The sequence below is a fragment of the Polyodon spathula genome, chromosome 22 (genome assembly GCF_017654505.1).
Source record: "Polyodon spathula isolate WHYD16114869_AA chromosome 22, ASM1765450v1, whole genome shotgun sequence".
Classification (NCBI taxonomy): Eukaryota; Metazoa; Chordata; class Actinopteri; order Acipenseriformes; family Polyodontidae; genus Polyodon; species Polyodon spathula.
The window spans coordinates 15,936,772-15,960,456 of record NC_054555.1 but is presented as its reverse complement, the minus strand read 5'-3'; the positions used below and the strand labels follow the sequence as shown (position 1 = coordinate 15,960,456).

The following is a 23,685-nucleotide window of genomic DNA, read 5'->3' as shown; positions in this document are numbered from 1 at the left end:
TAACAAAGACATTTCATTTTTTTTTTTTTTTCTTACTGTTTCACAATAAAAATTCTCTTGCCTCTCTTTAAAGTGTTGTAGGTTGTGTAAATCAAAGAACTCATTTAAATGCATCAGGATTTCAGGTTGTAACACAAACTGTGAAAACATCCAAGGGGCGGGGGGGATGTGTGATAAAGTGAAACTCGTACAACATACTGCTTTGGGACCTTAAAAACAGTATGCTATAACAGAGGTATGTAATAACCAGGTACATGCACATACCTGCCAAATCAGCACAAAAATCAAAACCTAGTACAGTATTAATTAATGTACATATACAATGTATGTAGTATATAGGTTTATTACAGAAGAAACAATCTAAAACAATGTAACCAGTACTTTACATTACTATACAGTAAGTAACGTTTTAATTAATACAATAATTCTATGTTGCTTTGGATAAAGATGGTCAGCTAAATGAATTATAAAAAAAAGCATGTAACTAATGTACTGAATACTACTGTATTGTAATTAGTAAAACTAATAAATACAGTAAATACATTATCAAAATAATAAAACTGATAATAAATATAAGTCAATAAACATTACCATACAAACTGTCAGTTTGGGTACAGTAATCATTGCCTGTATGCTGTTTTAAGAAGTCTTTTAGGCTCTGCCCACATTAGAGTTTTAGAACAGAGTTATTAGCAAGTTAAATGTCTTTATTTCGACTTAATTAAATTAAAGAATGTCTTATCCACCCCAGATTTTCAAATTTGAGCTCTTTGACAACATAATTCTGACTGCTTTCGTCCCTTTAAGATTTCTCCAACAATGTACAGTTTGTCCTTAAGCGCTGGCCCTGATAGTACTGCATAAATTACATCAGCAAACTGCTCTCCCACACGACGCCATACACACTGTCTGCCATCTGCCTAGTACAGTTGAAACCGGGATTCATCTGTGAAAAGCACACTTCTCCAGCATGCCAGTGGCCATCGAAGGTGAGCATTTTCCCACCGAAGTCAGTTAAGACGCCGAACTGCAGTCAGGTCAAGACCCTGGTGAGGACGACGAGCACGCAGATGAGCTTCCCTGAGACGGTTTCTAACAGTTTTTGTGCAGAAATTCTTCGGTTGTGCAAACCCACAGTTTCATCAGCTGTCTCAGATGATCCCACAGGTGAAAAAGCTGGATGTGGAGGCTTTGGGCTGACGCGGTTACACGTGGTCTGTGGTTCTGAGGCCGGTTGGACGTACTGCCAAATTCTCTAAAACGACGTTGGAGGCAGCTAATGGTAGAGAAATGAACATTCAATTCTCTGGCAACAGCTCTATATTCAATTCTCTGGCAACAGCTCTGGTGGACATTCCTGCAGTCAGCATGCCAATTGCACGCTCCCTCAAAACTTGACTTTGTGCACATTTTAGAGTAGCCTTTTATTGTACCCAGCACAAGGTGCACCTGTGTAATGATCATGCTGTTTAATCAGCTTCTTGATGTGCCACACCTGTCAGGTGAATGGATTATCTTGGCAAAGGAGAAATGCTCACAAACAGGGAGGTAAACAAATTTGTGCACAAAATTTGAGAGAAATTAGCTTTTTGTGCGTATGGAAAATTTCTGGGATCTTTTATTTCATCTCATGAAACATGGGACCAACACTTTACATGTTGCATTTATATTTTTGGTCAGTGTATGTTACTTCAGCCATTTAACATGTATATAGCAAGTGCTAAAAGAAGTACGGTAATCCAAACTTGGGTAACATTGAAATTAGAAATGTAATTTAACGTTATGGTGAATATAAAGACATAGTAATTGTTAAGCACTACAGTGCAGTAACTTTTAAGAAAAGGCAAGATACTTGGAGTTGGAAAAGAGTTATTTTTCTAACACTGGACTGTAGTTCAATGTAAAACATCTACTGTTGACTTTCTGTGAATGGATGAAGTAACGGCAACATTTGCACTGACCATTAAAAGTACCACCAGGTATCCTTGTTTTGAATTATTTACAGGTTACTGAATAAACAAAGTAACTTGACTTCAATTCATCTGATGTTAGTACTTGATGGCTAGTTGTAATTAGTGATGTTAAACTATTGTATATATTCCAAACTATGTTGGAATGTGTTTTCTATTTTGACCAGCTTACAATATTTACACTAAGATTAAGTGTTATTTTGAATACACTACAGCAAAAATTATTTGGTGGTTTGCGCAATATTATGCTACTGTTGCTTTAATTGGAAGAGATACACACTGTGACATTGCTGCTGTGTATTTTAATTCAGTAAACAAAAGAAAAAACTTGTCCCTAAGGAAATAGGGTATTCAACAAATAAATCTCGTCTTGGACATTGTTTTAACACTTTGTGAACCCGGCTAAACTTTACCGCTTTACACTGTACACCGTATTTGCCTTTTACTCTTGGTAGTTGAAGGGACCAGAGTTCAGGTAATCGAATACACAAAAAGGTTGCACCCTGTGTATTCAAATAAGAAACCATTTAAAATTCCCATCCCTAATCCTAATAAACACTATTAAATATAGTCATAGTCATAATAATAACAATCCTATTCAGAGCGTTGTCGCTGTTATGTATCCTCTCCCAAGTCAGCGCAATCTTGCTAAGTGATACCAACGAGTCCTGGAAAGATTGTGAATGGCATTTTTGACCTGAACATATCAGATCCCAAATAAAAAAAAATAATAAATTGACAGTTTGATTGCGTATCTAGGTATCCATGTGGACATCTTACTGTGAGGCTGGATATTATGTAAACTAAATTTTGAATTCACAACAAAGCTGCTGTTTTATTTGCAAGTCTGGGAAACTGATGCCAAACAAGGCAAAACGTTACTTTTTTTTCTCTGTCATAATGAAGCCTCCACTCTAAATGTTGGTCTTCATATTTTTTCATAATTACATTCTTTATGATTTGTAGATTTTGGCGCTTTCCTTTTGGCTTATTAGTTGCTTAGTTATAGAAAACCCGATTTCTAAAAGAGGGCTTACCGCATTTATGATGGATACAGCACTCTGAGACACAGACCTCACACCATTATTTTTAAACTACTTTGTTATAGTGATCGGCAGATCATCCTCCAGGCTGCCAGAAAGTTAGATACACCACTCCAGCAGCACGACAGCTCTCTTTTTTTTTTTCTTCTTTTCTTTTTTCCCCTCGGACTACTCTGCTTTCACTGCCCAACGAAGAGAGTTTTGCCCCGGTGTAGAAAACTCTCGGGCAGCTTGGAGTTTAGAACTTTCTGCTGTACCTGGCAAAACTGAAGATCATGCACAATGACTGATCCAGTTTGTTTAATTCAGCACAAGAAGCGGAAAGATTAGTCTCAGAGCTACAGAAGTCTAATACCCTAACTATCGAATAAATATGTTGCATCACTTTAACAATGGAGTTTTTCCTTCTTGGCATTTGAATAATAAACTGCTACATCTGGCTGACTTGACTTTACACTATAGGATTTGTTTAATTCGAACTACGTGAGTTACATTTGTATGGGGGATAATGTTTTTTTTTTTTTTTTTTTTTTTTTTAATATAAAGCGATTGCATTCTTTTTCTGGAACCACCTTTATGGCTGTAATTATTCGCTATATGTCTTTACCCTCCTGAAGTGCATTATGGGTGGTCGGGCTTTTGGTAAGGATTTTCCATCTTCGTTTGAGACCACGGAAGCCAATATTTTTTGTTTCTGTTCTGGCAATGAGGGTCGCGGCAGCGTTATGAGCTGCGGCTTTGCTCAGTTAGTTTTGTTGTTAAAATAGTTCTATGTATGTTTCGGTATCTTGGCTTGCATTTATTAATATGCATCCAATTGGGACTGTGCTGTTAAAGCATTTTATACTTAGAACCAAACTTTTATACTAATGTTTTATTTAATCTTTCCGTTGCTAATTTTAGATTAGACAGCTCAGTCTGTTCTTGAGGCGCAGGAAGTTCAAGATACTGACAATAAAGCAGCTCTTGCGGTCAGTCACACCGGGCGACTGGTTCACTTCGGTGGACCTGAAAGACGCCTACTTCCATTTCCAGATAAGACCCGGCCACAGGAAATATCTACGGCTCTCCTGTCAAGAGACCGCTTACGAGTTCCGTGTTCTGCCATTTGACCTCTCTCTGGCTCTGTGCACATTTTCCAGGTGCATGGAGGCTATTTCTGAGGCTACAAGGCATCAGAATGCTCACCTACCTGGACGACTGGCTCATATGTGCCCAAGCTGCAGCACAGGCAGTAGTCCACACAGAACTGGTGACCACTCACCTCGACAGGCTCGGCCTGATGGTGAATATCTCAGAGCCAGCTGGTACCGTCTCAGGCTACCATCTACCTGGGAACCTGTTTGAACTCAAGCAGCATGATCGCCACTCAGTCAGATTTGCATATAGATTTGTGTGCGCGTTTTTTTTTTTTGGCAACCATGCATAAGTAACAAAGAATAAAAGTTTTAAACCGTAACGTCTAAATGCTTAATTATAATACACAAATAACAAAGCATGCTATATTTTGCAGTGTTACTTCAGTTTGTGAACGGTACAGGTTTTTGCCGAGAAACACAAGCATATCCACTTTCTCTGGTTTAAGCAGGGATCTTTGCGGGGTCACAACATGCCCCGCCACGCTAGAGACGCTCAGACGGCGTGCTGGTGGTGCAGATGCACATGTATTTTCTATCTAGTTTTGCTATCAGAGGGAACAGATTCGTTGTTACGCCACCACAAAAGTGGATCTTCCTCGCTGTCAGTAACTGGTTCCTTCAGATAATTGTGGATCTCCAAGATCAACCACCAGTTCCAGTGGCAATGAAAGTGGCATGGCTTTCCCCTTCTCAAGGAGACTTAAGATTTAAGATTTTTTTTCTTTTTGAGGGTAGGCTGCGTGTTTAGAACTGTGTTCGGTGTAACTACGCATCTCTCTGGATTCTCTTGACAAAGAAGTTGGGCCTGCCCGTTTTGCTGTCATCTCTTCCATAAACTATTGCTTCATTTCCTACAAGTGATTTATTTGATCGCCATGATAGCAAGGATCCAAGAATGTAGCTGCAAGTAGTTTTTACGTTCCGTCTTGTACCTGGACATGATACCTTTCTTCAGGTCGGCAGTTCGGATTGCATCATCAAGCGAGTCATAGAGAATGACAGTCTTCAAATGTTGAAGCAGTGGGTGAACCGAGGACACTGTCGCGTAATTTTCGATAGATAAAATGTTTGAGGGCACCGTTTACTGCCTCAAGCACACTGATGGCCTGCCATGAGAGGGCAAGGTGTTGAATACTCCTGTCCTCTGACAGGACCCGTCGGATTGCTGGTGCCTGCTCCAAAATTCTCTGTATCATTCTTTGCTTGGACCCCCAACGAGTAGTACAGTCCTGTGGATTGGTGCAAGATACTGGAAAATCATTAATGTAGAAAAGAATATGCTATTAATAAATCACATATGTGTTGAACAATTTAATATTAAATTCTAATATTTAACATATTTATTTAACTTAAATAAATAAGGTGCCGTGATCCTTATCGTTCACTTAAAAAATAATTTAATCTCATTAGTATTTCCCCCTCAACCCCAACACACACATTATATGAATTCTAATGAAACATATGTATTCTTGTATTCCCAAATAATTTACACTAGGAAATATTGAAGATATTTAGTAATCATATTGTGTTTATTACATTTTATGCCTGTGTGCGATTTAATATAATGTATTATGTAATAATGAAAATAGTTTTAAATAAAGTTACCATGATAAGCGAATCTTGCCTGAGGTTGAGGTTTGTTTGTGCTTTCAAAAGGTCCCGTTACTTTAACCAGCCATGGGAGAAGCAGCCTACAATCAACGACAGACCCAGAGCGCTCTGTCAGTTCGGTTGCTTTCCCTGTTCACTGAATTAGTTACAGCAAGGTGCAGGTTATGACCAAAGCAATTAAGCCACGGCCAAGTTAGTTGTCTGTCGGTGGCAACAATGTTAGCTCCATTGTCTGTGGTGATGCATTCCAGTTTCCATTCAGGGGAAATTAAATGTACAGTTAGGGACATGAATGGCGTCATGTTCAAGCTTGACCACATATTGGTTGTTGCAGAGAAAGTCAGCTCTCTGAACTAGTTAAGCAGCATCAGCTCAGACTTTAATGTACAATTTGGGAATGGCCGTTTTTGAGAAATACTTCCTTACCAGAATTTCATACTGACTATCGAAAGCATACAGTGTTTTTCTGAAGCAGATCTTCTCTACTGTATAGACTGGTAATATTTCCTTGGCAATAAAACTGGCGATTTGAGCTTTTCAGCTGTTTCCATCTTTCGCTGTCACGATGGTATTTCGATGCGCTTGCAAAGGCTGCCGTGATGGTTGAATTACTAAGGAGGAACTTCTTGACAACCTGATGTATAAGATGTCAAGGCAGATCCACAACCTTTCATCATCTGTGTATACTGCAAGGGTTGGTGAACCCCTAGTTGGGACTTCAGGTTTTGTAGTATTTCCTTCCTTTGTAGTTATTTATTTGCTTTTTGCAAAGACAGCAAATGACTTAATTTACATTAATAGGGGCCTTGCCCCCTTTCTCATTCGGTTTGAACCCAAAGAATGTCCAAACCGCAGAGGTAGTGTTCTTCTTTGCCACAAGATCCATTTTATAGTCACAGTAGAAATACGAAAATGTACCGTACTGCAAAATATACCACGCTTTCACTGAACAGCGGCACGCAAGTACTGCCTTTCTTTTACACTCTGCTGCGTGTTCCATCCAAACGAACACACAGAATGTGAAGCACATATCCAGTCTGACACGCCCTTCCTCATGACACACACACAAACACACACACAAACACGCATACAGCTGACCGCAGCAAAAAGACATATAACATCCAAGAACAGAAAGTAATAGCGGTCTTGTTCTAAACCTCCACGAAGGGAGGTACAATGTTTTAACACGGCCTAGTATGAGTGAAGGACATTTTATAATTTGTTTTATTACCCATACTTATTTTAGGACTAGTGACAACATTGATTTTATATATATATATATATATATATATATATATATATATATATATATATATATATATATATATATATATATATATAAAAAAATAATTTTTAGGTTACAACAGTGATCAGGATTTTATTCATATATATATATATATAACAACAGTGATCAGGATTATATTCATATATATATATAATATTATATTATATATATATATCTATATATATATATATATATATATATATATATATATATATATATATATATATATCAATCGTCGTCCACATTTTCCAATATCGCGATATACGATAATATCAAGTATTGGCACAACCCTATACACACATGCATAAAAACAACTCTTAAGTTGTATAATGTTAATGTCCACTGAAAGTATACAGTATTTTACCTTTCCAAACAGCTTATTTATTAACAAAAACATTCACTCTGATATATATATATACCCAACGATTTACCTAGTTCGAATGTAAAAACAAAAAAAATGAATGTGAATTTTAAATTTTTCTTTAGAAATGTCTTTAGGGATCTCCTACCTAAAAACTGTAGCATTACCAGTGGAACCACAACCATCAGAAACTAGGATCAGAAAAGTTTATAAATACTGTGTGGTATTGATTTTATACCAGATTGTTTGAGGGGTGCACAAGCTCATCTTTTTGGGTCTGTAAGCATTCTCGGTTATGTAAAGCAATTTAGTATGCTCTCCGATAATGCGTGTGCTTTGAAGACATAGTATATGTTAATCAAAACCATAGATACTTTTTAAAATTTAATTTATGCTGTGCAGCATTTCAGTATCTATCGGCATGGGGCTTCAGTGAAATGTTTTGATTGGTGTGTTGTCCCTGAAGTTTCTCTAACAATATGCACTATAGTGAAGTATTTATAATTTCTTACCTAGTATGAGGAACTCCACACATTATTGATGTGAAGGATAAGAAAGCCTCTGAAGGGTTCCCCTTTTTACGAGGCTGTCTGGAGGCCCAATGGACTATATGGTAAATAGCTGCATACAGATATGCTCTTGCTGTTTTAAGAAGGCTTCCATTGTTTCTAACACCAATACCCATACCTAAATAGGTGAGTGATTCCAATAGCATGTTAAATAAAAAACAAATGCTTCTGAAAGTGGTCTGGCGACCCAATGGGCTATATTGATAAATCATTTGCATACAGATAGGCAAATGCTGTTTTAAGAAGAGGTTTAAATCTCTCAACACCGGTGGACGACCTAAACAATAAGGGAGTTTCCTTGTCATCTTTAAAGGGTAGGTTTACTTGTTTAACAGCCTAAACTGAATTCCATTCTGGCTACACCAGCTGCGGGTGCACCCCCCCGGTCTTCCACACCAGATCGTGTGGACAAGAGGATTGACACCTGTCTGAAGAAGGATTGCACCACCGCTACATGCAACAGGTGTGTTAATAAATAACCTATATGTCACCTGTTATCAACACAAGCTAGTGGAAAAGCTGTCTGCTGCTTGGTGGACATCTGCACTATCAATATATAACTGGCCATGCAACAGAGGGTAAGTATGTCACCTCGATTTACCTGGAGGCTACATGTACTTTTGACACCAACGTCGGGTCTGTGACGAATGTCAACACTACAGGTAGGTTTTTCAGATAAAGACATCCACATTCTCAGCAGACACACACTCACCATGATGATAGGAGGATTAGCACACCCCGAGGACAGGCATATTGGTTTACAAGGAAATATCCCCACACTATGTATATACTCTGTATTCCTGGAGACCCAGTTGTATATACACTCAGGAAGAGTGCATCCAGTGTATTTCACATTGGAGGGGAGGGCCACAAACCCTCAGGTTTGTCAGGTGTCTTCTAGGTAGCGGCAAGGCCAACAGCACAGCTGTTTCAGTAGTTTCTGGGCACTGGCAGCAGTAATCTCCTTGGTAAGAGAAGCAAAACTATACATGTGACATGCACAGAGGTGTCTCCTTCCTCTAAACTTTTATTTTTCCAGTTTCCCTCTGCATGAAGCCTTCTCTGGGAGCTGCAACAGGAACCGGAAGGTGGCGTTTTTTAGGGAGCACACTTATTGGAGGCCTTCACTTAAATCACCCTGACTTTGCCAGTTTTAAACAGGGATACATCAATCACTAGAGGCTAGAAGTTCTGAGGGGTTTGCCCCCTATTCAAAAGATCTGAACTGGTACAACCTACTTGCAAGACTTGACAACCGCGTCCAGATCTACTCGGCACAGAGGGTATCCCACGAGTAAAAGATCCGGCCAGATGTGGTACAGGGGGGTATATTACTAGTTTTTACAAAAGTAGACCTATTTGCACAGCAACACCACCAGCGGTCTCTACTTTTGGCTGAGATCAGCCATGTTACACACGGCCAGTCCATTTCTTTGACTACCGGCCTATTGTAGGCATACTTGCCTCTGCCAATAGGCCAACAATACTCGGGTAGTATATTGAGATGAAGCCAGTCTCGTCCTTCACTCCTTGCGGATTCACCATGCAGCCACCCAGCAGCTACAGCGTCTGAGGACAACGCAGCTCTGGGCAGCTTACAGGCAAGCCCGCAGGTGCCTGGCCAGACTGCAGGGGTCCAAGGGATATTCAGGTTTGAGTCTTTGCTTTGAAATGCACTACCGAGCAGAGGGAACCTACAGGAACTGCTGAATTTATCCTGAAATCATGTGAAACACCACATTTAACACAGGTGGAGGTGATTGGTTACACTTGAGCTAATTTAGGATTGCTATTACAAGGGGGTGGACACTTATCCAACCAAGCTATATCAGTTTTTATTTAATTAATTTTTTACAAATTTCTAGAATATTTTTTTCACTTGGAAGTTGTGGGGTAGGATGTGTAGAAAATGAAAAAAAAAATAAAAGCTATTGTATAAAAATTGATATAATATTCCTTGTCTTCCACTTGTAAAACTTTCCCCCACATCCCTGAAAGGTATCCGTGAGACTTTCCATAGCGGCCACGTGTGACACACATTAATTACTATCTATCTATCTATCTATCTATCTATCTATCTATCTATCTATCTATAGTTGAATAGGTAAAAGTTAAGTGTACATGGGAATGATCACTTTTTGACGTCGCTACTGTGGTATGCCTTTTTTTTCCCAATGGCTCAGGATGCAAAAATAGCCTTCATCCCTGTGTGTGTGTGTGTATATATATATATATATATATATATATATATATATATATATATATATATATATATATATATATATATATGATTGAAAAATGACTGTTTTAGAGCAGGTGTAGTGACTTTTTATTGTGCTGATTTTAATAATTGACATCAAAGATGCTGCAAAATGATCTGTTGATCTTGGGCATGTGTTTTGACTCTTGGTCTCCCAGTTTGTGGCCTTTCATTGACAGTGTGTGTCTGGTTATACTGTCTTGCCAGTTTTTTAAATTGCTGTCTGTGACGATGAGCCACATTACACTGCCCTAGTCCAGCCTCCAACATGCGGATTGCATGTAGGCGTTGCTGTCTTGATAGATGTGGCATATTCTTTTATTTTTTTTCTGTGATTCTTTTATTGCTTTTATTCAAGCTTTCAATTCAACAGGTGAAATCACTCCATATCCAGTGTCCAATCAGCTATCTCACTAATTAGGTGATTAAGTGCATGTGCTTCAGTCTTAGTTGCTCAAGCGTGTCATGGTCAAGGATGAATGATTAAGTGATTAAAAAGAAACCAAAAACATTATCAATGTCCATTTGCATACCTTATTTTTGTTTTAAAAAAAAAATTGTTATAATATTGGTTTCTTTTGATGCTCTGTGTGGTTATATATAGATAGATATAATTGCAGCATTATAATAGTGCGACAAATAGTCATTGTGCAGTCATCACTTTTTAGAAATAATTTTTTGTGATAGATTTCAAAGCAAATGCCGGTCAAACTCTCATCAGTGCCAACGTCTTTATCTAGTACATATCCATCAGAAAACTTGAGTTGCAAATTTTCAATCACGTCATATACTCTGCCTTTAATGTTCTGAATTTTACCGAAAAATTACAGGATTGTTTTTTTAACTGGATGTCTCTTTTTACTGATTTTTATACCCGATTTTTGTCAAATATTTTTCCGGTACTATTTTCTAGGAATTACACAACATTTTGTTTAAAATGCTGTTTTATTTTGACTGATGTTGTAATAAGCAGTCCTACACGATATCCTAGGAAACAGCAGATGTTTAGACATCGGAGGATCAAATAATGTTCACACGTTGTTCTCTGTCACTTAACAAACACATTACCACCTAATTATGTCTGATTTATTGTGTCAATTGCAGGGCGTAGTAACTACTAGCTTGATCAAGAACTAAATTCAATACTAACATGAAAATGTAATATTTTTAGTGGATGAGGAATGGGGCGAAAACGTAAATCAGTTTATGAATATTCAAACAAATGTTTAGAAATATACAAAAATTTAAAATTGCAGAAGTGTGTCAGATAAGGCAGAGGATTCATAGCGCTGCAAATACTGCTGCATTAGAGGTATATGGTTGCACTGACAATAAAAGAACATACTGAAAAGCGACACAAACTAAAATAATAGTGAACTGAGAGACAAGCAATCTATGCAGGTTTTACACACGCTTTAATAAAAAGAGAGTGCAGAATGACTCTTAATGAGTTTGTCAGAGCGCTGTGCTTTGCTAGGCTGCCACTATTTATTGCAGAGGTTGTATTGGTGACTCTGCGACAGTACTATCTATCAGCTAACAGATTCTGCTTCATCATACATGCTAGGGACATTAAAGTTAATCAGAAAACAGAACTGCTACGCGTCATATTGCACATGTAAAGTGTGTATACTGAGATCCCCCTCCTCGATTTTTTTTTTTTTTTTACCGATGTTTCAACTAAAACAAATTTTTAGGGCTTTTTAAAAAAATCCCTATTTGTAAAATCGCAGTTTTTTGTATCGCTGTTATATGCATTATCTGTGAAGTGTAGGTTACTTCATCAGCAGAAAAATCGGTCGTTTTGACCAGTACCAATCCTGACAAGGTTTTCTTACAACAACAAAATAAATAAATACCCTTATGTCATTCTCTGTTGCAAGTGTCATTTTTTTTATTCCCAGCTGTGCTTACAGTATCTAAGGATGGGTTGGTCTGTCAAGCACATTTCTCAGGGACTGCTGCCATCTGCCAGTGAAAAACAAAACCGCAGTCTATAGTTGTGTATATTATGTCTATTGATTTAGTGTAGCACGTCGTAAAGACGTGAGAAACTGCACGTTATTCTGATGGGAGCGACACATTTGGATTCGCTTCTGCTCCCTCTGTGAATTGTGGGATCAGCACCTGGGTGGTTAATATCAGTATCAGTATTAGGCCCTCTGCTATTCCTAAGCTACATTCATGATTTAGATTCTGGTATAGTAAGCAAACATGTTAAATTTGCACACAACACAAAAATAGGAGGAGTGGCAAACTCTGTTGCAGCAGCAAAGGTCATTCAAAATGATCTAGACAAGATTCAGAACTGGGCAGACACATGACAAATGACATTTAATAGAGAAAAGTGTAAGGTTCTGCACGCAGGAAATAAAAATATGCATTATAAATTTATCATACGGGCGATACTAAAATTAAAGAAGGACTATGAAAAAGACCTAGGAGTTTTTGTTGACTCAGAAATGTCTTCATCTAGACAATGTAGGGAAGCTATAAAAAAGGCCAACAAGATGCTCGGATACATTGTGAAGTGTTGAATTTAAATCAAGGGAAGTAATGTTAAAACTGTACAATGCACTAGTAAGACCTCATCTTGAATATTGTGTTCAGTTCTGGTCACCTTGCTACAAAAAGGATATTGCTGCTCTAGAAAGAGTGCAGAGAAGAGCAACCAGAATTATTCTGCCGTTTTAAAAGGCATGTCTTATGCAGACAGGCTAAAATAATTTTTTCAGTCTTGAACAAAGAAGACTACGCGGCGACCTAATTCAAGCATTCAAAATTCTAAAAGGTATGGACAATGTCGACCCAAGGGACTTTTTCAGCCTGAAAAAAGAAACAAGGACCAGGGGTCACAAATGGAGATTAGACAAAGGGGCATTCAGAACAGAAAATAGGATGCACTTTTTTACACAGAGATTCGTGGGGGTCTGGAATCAACTCCCCAGTAATGTTCTTGAAACTCACACCCTGGGATCCTTCAAGAAACTGCTTGATGAGTGTCTGGGATCAGTAAGCTAATAACAACCAAACGAGCAAGATGGGCTGAATGGCCGCCTCTCATTTGTAAACTTTCTTATGTTCTTATACCAGATATGCTGCTAAACCTGTGTATCTATACCTGTTCAACTCTTTGTAGTGGAATATTCTTATGAGTGATGACATGGTGAACGAGAGACCAGGAAAGCCTATGTTTAGAATCATTTTTGCAGTAGAATAATACACGGGTAAAACAGTGGTGGTGATGGTGATTGGCAATAAGTTAGAAGTGGTTGGAATGTTTGAGGCTAGGTAAGAAAGCAGAGAAGTACTTGAGACTTGTTTTGTACAGGATGTTGAATAAAAATATTTGAATGAAAAGGGACTTTTCCTTCATTTATTTCATAGGAACATGAACATCGCATTAACCATTGTATGCCATGATTAATTATGTTAATTACATTACAGAATCAATAGCGTAATGTACCTAAACCATGGTAAACCGCAAAACTAGTATACCGACTCGCTCCGACATTGGACTACGTAATGTTGAACCGTGTACTTTTAATTTTTTTTTTTAGGTAACACTGCACTCACTTATGCCTGTGCTGGAGGCTTTGTGGATGTTGTGAAAGTGCTGTTGAAAGAAGGCGCGAACATTGAGGATCACAATGAGAACGGACACACTCCGCTTATGGAAGCTGCTAGTGCTGGCCATGTGGAAGTTGCACGCGTGCTCCTAGAATACGGAGCTGGTATCAACACTCACTCCAATGAGTTCAAAGAAAGTGCACTTACACTGGCATGTTATAAAGGTTTGTGATTCAAGTGAACTTTGATTCATCCTTTATCATTCTCAGTCATACAGAGAACACTGAGGTAATTCTTCCTAGATTTTGAATTGTGCAATTTGCAGTTGCAGGCAAATGCTGTGGAATAACAACCTATTGGAAACATAAATTGTTAAAGTTGGATGAAGATGCTGTTTAGATTTGTAATTGATTTGTGGCATTCAGCTTTTCAGGTTGTAATATGATTTTAAATCTGATGTACAGGCCACTTAGACATGGTGAGGTTTTTGCTGGAAGCTGGGGCTGACCAGGAGCATAAAACTGATGAGATGCACACAGCCCTGATGGAGGCCTGCATGGTAAGATATGGACAGTAACTGAAGGTCTGTCTGTGAAGGCTGTTTTAATAATAAAAGGATTATAAATGTAATCCATTGACAAGGGCAACACACAAAGCCCCTTATGTTTGCATGCCATTAGCTAAAGCTAATTGCCATTTATGCTTAAATGATCAATGTATTCTGTATATATGCTACACAGTATAACAGTTTTACTTTGTACCTCCTGTGAAAACCATAAGAAAATGTCAGATTTGGAGCAGTTGTATCAATTTAAACAGTTAAACTATAGGAAGTCTGTAAATGTTTAAAACAATAAAGTATACTTCTGTGTTTTTGTTTACATTTTTACGTCAGATTTCAAAGACCTGATTTTAATATTAATCATAAACTACCTACTTACACCTTAGGTAAGGTACTAGCCTAAAAACTTAGCCTTTCCTTTCTGCAGTCATATTATTCAAGTTTTCTATAGATGAGGGATGCTGGCTAACTGTATTTTCCTCCACCTTAGGATGGTCATGTTGAAGTTGCCCGTCTGTTGTTGGACAGTGGTGCCCAAGTGAACATGCCAGCTGATTCCTTTGAATCTCCACTGACCCTGGCTGCATGTGGAGGACATGTGGAACTGGCGGCATTGCTTATAGAGCGGGGTGCAAACCTGGAAGAGGTGAATGATGAAGGATACACACCTTTAATGGAAGCTGCTCGGGAAGGCCATGAGGAAATGGTGGCACTACTGCTAGCACAGGGTAAATATCACATATCAACCAATATCATATACATATATACATTATGATGAAATATTAACCCTTTGCAGTCCATTTATTCAGTGCTCGTCAGGTGTGTCAGGACCAATTTATTTTCACACGCACAGTTTATTTTACACACGTAATGTTTTTTTTCCCCAGAGTAAAACTGGTTCAAAAGGCATTAAATCGCAAAAAAACAGTACTGTACAGCCAAGCTTCATCCCTTGTTCGCAGTATTTTTTCACATACCTCTTTATAGGCGTGAGTACTGATAAATCCTCTCCTGATCACTCACTTGTTTTATCACCAAATTCCTCAATAAAGCGATCCAAGTCATCCAGGTCATTATTATTATCTCTGTAATGCATGGGGCTATGAGAACCCCCCCCCTTTTTTTCCGGTTTCATTCAGTCATTGAAAGGTATTCTCAGCTTTTTCTGGAGAAAAACAACTACCTGTGTGTAAGAGACCTGTGCTTTGTCTTTTTGATGATGTCGGACAGGGTTCAACATTGGACTGGAAAAAGAAAATTGTAATGTCGGACCTGGTCCGACATAGGACTGCAAAGGGGTAAGATCAGTATTAAAATTATCCTGAATTATTTTCCCTCCACCACCTCTTTTCAGGAGCAAATATCAATGCCCAAACAGAAGAAACCCAAGAGACAGCTTTGACTCTGGCGTGCTGTGGAGGGTTCCTGGAAGTGGCGGATTTCCTGATAAAGGCAGGAGCTGACATTGAACTGGGCTGCTCCACACCTTTGATGGAAGCCGCTCAAGAGGGCCACCTTGAATTGGTCAAGTACCTGCTGGCAGCAGGTATTGCGGGGGGGGGGGGGGGCTCTTGTGTCAATGGAGAACCACTACCTTATATATTTTTAAATAAAGCTGTTAAGGCTTATTGGCAACCACAAATTCACCAGTAGGCTCCCTGCAGTATATGTGTGGAAGTACTATATTTTTTTTGTTTTGATGAGGTAGATTTACAAATTGCCAAATTAAGACAAATCTGTAGAGTAAACCAGTAAACGTGAGCAAGTAAATGCAGAACCAAAAGGTTGTACCTATATTATTACATTTCGACTAATAATAATTGTGGCATCATTGGTAAAACACTCATCCAAGCTGCTCAGTGCAATTGCCGCAGTGATAATTGTAAATGGTCAGGTAAATATTGTTTGTGATGTGCATTGATGTATATGTATTTTACTTTATTTTGAAGGTGCAAATGTTCATGCTACTACAGCAACAGGAGACACTGCGCTGACTTATGCCTGTGAGAATGGGCACACTGACGTGGCAGATGTGCTCCTTCAAGCTGAGGCTGATCTGGTAAAGCAAGATTATTATGGCTATCAGAATGCTATAATTAAATCATAGTGACAGAATCAGTATTTTTCTGATGAGACTGGCACAAGATTCTGAATAGCTGTAGCTTCCAGCTACATAGAAAAGAAAAACAAAAACGTATGAATCACTGGGCAATTACCCATGGATTAATTGGCCCACTTAAGCTTGCATTTATCTAGATTGTACAGAGATCTAAAAAAAAAAACTGTTCGTAAACAAGTCTCGTCTAAACTGGAGAAACAACGAGATGTCTAATGCTGAGATAAAGAATACAGAAAATCTAAATCCGTTTATCTTAAGCCATCTGAATCTGCATTATATTTTCTACTCTTTACTAAAGGAACATGAATCAGAAGGTGGGAGGACACCCTTGATGAAAGCTGCAAGAGCTGGCCACTTATGCACTGTACAGTTCTTAATCAGCAAAGGTATGTTTTGTAGTAAACTTTTTAAGCAGTTTGCTTAAACTTTTAAACCATCAGTCAGTAAGTTTTACATGAGATTAAGTTTTCAGAAAACAAATGTATTCGTAAAACTGAATCAGGAAATTGTTTTTCTGAAAACAACACTTTTTTCGGTGTTTACAAGACTTGGAATAGATGATCCAATTGCATTTCTGATAAATTCAACTGTGTACATGGATTAAATTTTTCGGAAAATGTTAAGCATGTGCACATACACAGTAGCGACTAGAATAGGAACAAACTGGGCTCGGGTCAGTCTGCAGCAAGACAGGCATGAATTTTCAGGTATTTTATGTACCGAAGTTTCAGATTCTTATGCTGTATTCAACAGATTATTATGCTTTACATCTCTTTGGTTGTAATTCCCCACCTTTTGCAAACTGTTCACCCGTTGCAACAGCTCACTTCATGTAAGTTACTGTATAGTATACGATACTGTAAATTCTCAATGCGTTTTACCCAGCTAGAATTAATTTGCTGCGTCAACAGTATAGGCAGTTTCTGTGTAGTTGTGCTATAGTTGTAATAATGGAGTTTGCTTTTGATCAAATACTTACTTTAAATAAATAATATAACTTTATCCGTAACTAAACAAATGTATCCATGTAAACTGATTGGTGACTGATATCCGACATCCATTTTTGGTTTTGTAGTGTTTCGAACATGTAAATACAACACACAATAGAAAAGCATCTCTTGGACTACATATTATAATCCAGGCTCATAAAGAAGTTCCCATTATGTGCGACTAGCCTGATTTTTTTTTTTTTTTTTTTTTTTTAAATGTTTAAATTTTTTATTTTCACCCTCACACAAGATGCCGTTCTATAACTTGCCAAGCAAAACTGATATACAATTGATACCATACTTTCCTTTCTCCTTGTCTTGATCTTGTTTTGTTGATCTTTTTATGATCCATGTTGGGCTGTAATATTTACAAAAAGTAAAAGAAGATGCGAGTGTTAAGCTATGGAGATTGAAATAGGAAAGTAACAAAACAAACTCGTTCTCGCAACTCCCATTTTTCAGGTACTAAGTCTCGTCTGTGTCCAAAGTTTAATCCATTATTGCCAATGTGTTTTTTATTTAATTTTTTTTCTGCCAGAAATATGTATATAGTTGCGTGGGAATGATGCCAAGGTTTCCATGTGCCGTACACTATCGGAATAAGTTTTCTGAAAAGTATGTTTACATGCCAGAAATTGTTGGGTTTCGGAATACTATTGGAATATTGAAAAATTCACTTAACAGAATTTTCCGAATTTTTCGGAAAACTGTTTACGTTACTTGATATTGGAATTACATTTTGGAAAACTATTTTTTCAGAAAAGTATTGGCATTCTTATGTTTCATGTAAACACATGTTTACATGTTTGTTTAAAGTTGAGTTGTATTACTACTTTCGTTAATTGTCAACATTTTAAACAGTGGTACACAGCAAGATACTGCAGATGATTACATAATGTAAAATATATTCAAGATCTTGGCACAGTGCAATTTCTGTTTGTGATGACATGCTTAAACTTTTGCAGCATTAGTTTATTCAGTTCTTATTTTAGGTGACCATACTTTCATATGTTTAATAAAGTTGTATCAACATTGCTGTATTGGGTTATAGGTGCTAATGTCAATAGGGCTACAGCTAACAACGATCATTCAGTGGTGTCTCTGGCATGCGCTGGAGGTCACTTGGCTGTTGTTGAGCTCCTTTTGGCACACGGGGCAGACCCTACACACCGATTGAAGGTAAGCAATACTTTCATGACTGCTCGTTGATCCTTTCCCCAACCCAAACTGACCAGCACAGTGTTTACAGCATCAGTGGAATTCAGTTAATACATTCTGTGCGTTACATGGTAGTACATGGATTGATTTGACCTTGCCAATTACTTTTTTATAGTTATTTATTTATTTATTTATTTTACCTTTTTCCAAATTTACAGAGAGAAATATTGGAAATCTAATGCAAAAATAAGTTAAGTAACAGTAGATATACATACTATCAGATACATTTTTGTTCTAGTTCTGGTATGTTTTAATAAAACAATTGCTTCCATCTTAGTTCAAATCCTGTTTTTTTATATTGGAGAGACATATACAAAGTATAAAGAAATTCACTTAGACGGTGGTCTTAACATTTGTTTGACTCTCTTCCCTTTTGTGTAGGATGGATCAACCATGCTTATCGAAGCTGCTAAGGGTGGCCACACAAATGTAGTCTCCTACTTGCTAGATTATCCAAACAACATTCTTTCAGTCCCTGCGCCCGATATGTCCCAGCTTACACCTCCTTCCCATGACCATTCTCAGGTAAGAATCTATTAACGGCATCTACTCATAGCTTTTTAAATACATGATCGGTATTTTGTAGTGGATGAATAAGATATAAAAGTTCATTTGAGAGATTGAGTTAGGGTAGTAATGTAAACACTAATACAAATTAAAAATGTATCTGTATACAAGCACTTAAGAAAATTTTACATTAATGCAAAAAAAAATAAAGTCAATTAGTCCATTGAAGCTTTTTCTTGCTTTTTCAATTTGGTTGGATGTTGGTGGAGGATAGACTGTTTTTATTAATTTATACTCTAGTTGTCAGTATGAAGCAGTGCTGAACCCCTTTTCAGGCTCCACGTGTACCAGTCCAAGCTCTTGCAATGGTGGTTCCTCCCCAGGAGCCGGACAGAGCGCCTTCCAACATCGCAGCATCACCTCCTGTGGCCAGTAAGGGTTAGTAATGATTTGTCAATTTAAGGTTTTAATTAGGAATGTGTATGTATTTACTGTAAAACTTGGTGAAACTGGTGTATTTGTAGAAAGGCTTTGACTTGCTAGTATAGTTTGACTGTAGACAGTGTTCAATCAGTCAGAACCGAAGGGCACACTAGGAGTATGCTGTGTTATGATTGAATTACATTGCTTGTTGCACAGAGGTACCATAGTGTCCCTGTTTTAAAAATGGAACACTGAATGTTATACATTTTACTAAATTTAATTTACAGGTTAGTGTCAGTGATGCAGATATAAAATATGAATATGTATGAATTTTATGACACATGCAGCTTAACATTTGTAGCATAAACTCCTGGAATACCATTTTTGGTACAAGACTGTTTTGTCTATGCTTATCTTTGCATGCCTGAGAAACACGTTGTACCGATTTGTGTTATGCAACGTAAAATTTGCCTGGTTTGTTTCTCAAATCTGGGTGCTTTATCACATGTCATATGTCTGTTTTTCTTGTCAAATTGAATAAATATTCTCTTGGATGGGTGTTTGCATTTTTGAAATGGGTCTTTATAGAAGAGACCAATAATGCTGACTGATCTGTGAAAGGTGATGTACATGTTGGCTTGCTTGGAGTTTAAAGGGAATGTTGAGTGGTGCAGAAAGTAAGTTAAAAATAACTTTATATACACAAAATGGCTCAATGGTGTTTTGTCAGTTCCTTTTATTGGTGGAATAGTGCTTGCATATTAAATACTTTAGGTTCTGTTTTGCCTTTTAATTGGTTAGAAACTACACTTCTGTGTCAGCTATGCTTACAAAATACTGAACTTATGTGCTGTCTATATTGTGTTTTCTTTTTCTTGTTGTGGGTGTGTAGTAGTGGCTTTAGAATTTTCCCCACCTCAGTCAACTTTTAGTGAAGTTGAGCTTTGCATGTCTTTATAGGGCTTCATTGCAAACGAGTACTTTTTAGATGTTAATTAGCATTAGTAGTAATATTGGATAGTGTGTAGTGCACTTTTAGTGCATTACCCCTCTAATCACTTAGAAGTATTCTAAGTGATTAGAGGGGTAATGACTTTGGCTATTTACTATTGTGACATTTTATGGATAGCTGATTTATGGAAGTGATATGTTGAAGTAATGGTATGGTAAGTACCACGCTGAATTTCTGAAATGGTTTCCTTTTGGATATAAACAGGATGGTAGAGAGCCCTGTATAAGTGCACTCCTGTTTTAGTCAGATTTATTTGATTTTTGTTTCACCTTTACTAACAGAAAACAATCTTATTGTGGGAGGGTTGTGTTGGTGAAATTGTAATCCATGTTTCTTCCTTCAGATTTAAACCACTATTTAAATTACTCTGCAAATGTATATTTATTGAATGTGCGTGTTAAACACTTAAATGTAAAAAAATATGTACACACAAGCATAGTTATTAATGTTATGGAGAATTGTAATTCAGCAGTTTTATCTGCTAGCCAAAAAGACTGCTTTAAAATGACATTCACATGCAAGGTTCCTTCCCTGATCAGGCACTATTGGGCAGGGTTTCAAAACCCCTTGCCTGGTACGATAGAGAAGTGCAGTGTTTACAATGTAGGAACTGATTTTGATTTGTGAAATTTCAGAGATGGTGCAGGTTCATGCTATTGTTGCTTTTAAACATGCTGCCTTTTTACAGATAAGAGGATGCAATTTGTGTTGGGTGGATTTACAAGGTGTATTTGGGACGAGCCACTACAGTAACTAGTCAGTCATGCATGATTTCTCCATATCCTCAGCTGTGTGTGTTAAGCTAGCTTCCTTATGGTGGATTTGGCTTGGGATCACACCTTTTTTGCTTGGTTCATTTCATAAATTGTTTCTGTGCAAAGGCTAGAAGTGAGTAGTCTTCAACTTAACAAAAGCATTGCCTATTTATAAAAACTTAACGGCTGCTGTGTTTCTATTGGGCCGAGTGTTTAAAAAAAATAGTGTATTGATATTTTAAACTTTTTCAATTGGGCAAGTAATTTTTTGCATGGCTATTTTATTTTATTTCCAATCATTTTTTCATGTGCTTAGGTGCATCCAAGCAAAGGTCAAGTCCTCTGCAGGTAGCTGAGCATGATCTCCTGCCACCTTTCCACCCATACCAACCTTTAGAATGCATTGTGGAAGAGACTGAGGGCAAGTTGAATGAGCTGGGGCAGAGAATTAGCGCCATCGAGAAGGCACAGCTGCAGTCGCTGGAGCTGATTCAGGGTGAACCTTTGACCAAAGACAAGATTGAAGAGCTGAAGAAGAGCAGGGAAGAGCAAGTGCAGAAAAAGAAAAAGATCCTGAAGGAACTGCAGAAGGTCGAACGGCAGCTGCAACTGAAAACGCAGCAGCAGTTTACCAAAGAGTACATGGAGGCCAAGGGACTGAAAGAAGACTCCCCAGAGTTGCAACAACCGCCCTTACTAGCCCAGCAGTGCACGGATGGAGAGGATGTCGCTCAGGCAGAGGAAGAGGATGATCTGCCAGATGAAGACTTCTCCAAGTTGCCCCAGGTAGACACCATCCTGTACAGAGAAAGCCAGCTGCAACAGCAATTAGAGGAGATGCCGCCACCCATCCAAACTGGGTTCATCCCTATCCAGCCATTGCCAGTGCTGCAGTCCACAGATTTCTCTATTAACTTGGAGAGCTCCAACACGAACACACCTGACCTCCAGCGAGTCTTGGTTAACCAGCAGATGTTAGGACAGCAACAGTTACCTGGGCTGGGACAGGGATTGCTGACCCAAGCACCAGATGGATTAATGGTTGCTACTCCTGCACAGACGCTTACTGACACCCTTGATGACATTATGGCAGGTGGGTTAAGACATTTTTTTATTTTATTTTTTTTTTCCTTTTCTTCCTGCTTTACACCTGTAGTCAAGCCCCAAACATGATCATTCTTAAACACTTAAGGAATGTTTGGAATAGTTAGCCTAGAACAGAAGTACCTGTGATCTAGGCTTAAGGATCTTTCTGAACCGTTTACTATACTTAAAATTACTATATATTAAAGTATCTAAAAAAATAATGCAGCAAGCACTGTCCATGTTAAAAGATGTACGTAATACAAAGCAATAAACTGATATCTTAAATTATATTAATAAAGCATGAATTGATATCAAAACGCTACTAGTTTTGAATAAAAAAAAGCTGTTGCTCCCTTGTGTGGTCTTATTGTTTTGGTGTTTTTTATTTTATACCTTTTTAATATTTGAAAATGACAAAACATGTTGGCTATATTGTTGGGTTCTATAGCTATAGCCAGCCAAGGTGTTTTTATTTCAATGATCTTTTCTGTTTGTTGCTACAGAACCTCTAGTTAAAGTCCACCAAACTATATTTTAGTTTTAAAGCAAACCAACCCACAGACTATCCAGGGAATTAATAGTAAGAAATCGATTTAATTAAACCAGTTCTTATTGAACCACAAGGCACAGATGTATTGGGCTTGAAGTTTGAGTTTTATTTTTGATCACATGATGTCCCTTTTAAACTAATTGAGCCAAATCTGTTTCTTAATTAAACAATACAAGCTTTTTTGTTTCACTACATGGACTAGGCACACAATTCCACATTCACAGATAAATTGCATTGGCTGTATGGGATATATACTGAAAGCGATTCTATTTAATCCAGCTAATTCTTATAAAACTTTGTTTGGCAGTTTTTCAAAGTCCAGAGTAAACATTTAGTTGATAACAACTAGTTTACCTGAAAAGTGCACTTGTTGATTTCCAAAACACATCAACCACAGGTATATTGCCAATTGTTAGTATGTAATTAGTCTCCTAAATAATGCAGTTATGGATAATGCAGTTATGGCTTGACCAGTAAAAGTTTATTATGTATTTTGTATTTGTTTAAGTTTGAGGTCTGTGTTTTTGAGTAAGGCATATCAGAGTTGTGCTAGAGTTGATGTGAAAATTGAAGTAGGGTTTACGTAGAAGTTATTTTTTTATGTTGGTCTCCAGAACAGCGGCGTATATGATGCAGTCTACTGCCCTGCTTATTGA

General features: G+C 37.7%; 1 protein-coding gene across 9 annotated transcripts in view; it reads left to right on the top strand.

The window, feature by feature from the left end:
* Positions 1-23,685, top strand: part of LOC121297118 (ankyrin repeat and KH domain-containing protein 1-like) — a 108,559-nt gene that overhangs the window by 41,523 nt on the left and 43,351 nt on the right. For 6 of the 9 annotated variants that reach the window (XM_041223173.1, XM_041223174.1, XM_041223172.1 and 3 more), the window contains 10 exons: positions 13,799-14,032; positions 14,273-14,367; positions 14,861-15,098; positions 15,725-15,916; positions 16,320-16,429; positions 16,788-16,875; positions 18,530-18,657; positions 19,078-19,221; positions 19,539-19,641; positions 21,710-22,486. In XM_041223173.1, the coding sequence (XP_041079107.1) occupies positions 13,799-14,032; positions 14,273-14,367; positions 14,861-15,098; positions 15,725-15,916; positions 16,320-16,429; positions 16,788-16,875; positions 18,530-18,657; positions 19,078-19,221; positions 19,539-19,641; positions 21,710-22,486 (2,109 nt within the window). The remainder of the gene's footprint in view (positions 1-13,798; positions 14,033-14,272; positions 14,368-14,860; positions 15,099-15,724; positions 15,917-16,319; positions 16,430-16,787; positions 16,876-18,529; positions 18,658-19,077; positions 19,222-19,538; positions 19,642-21,709; positions 22,487-23,685) is intronic. The other 3 variants (XM_041223176.1, XM_041223175.1, XM_041223169.1) reach the window with 2 other exon arrangements.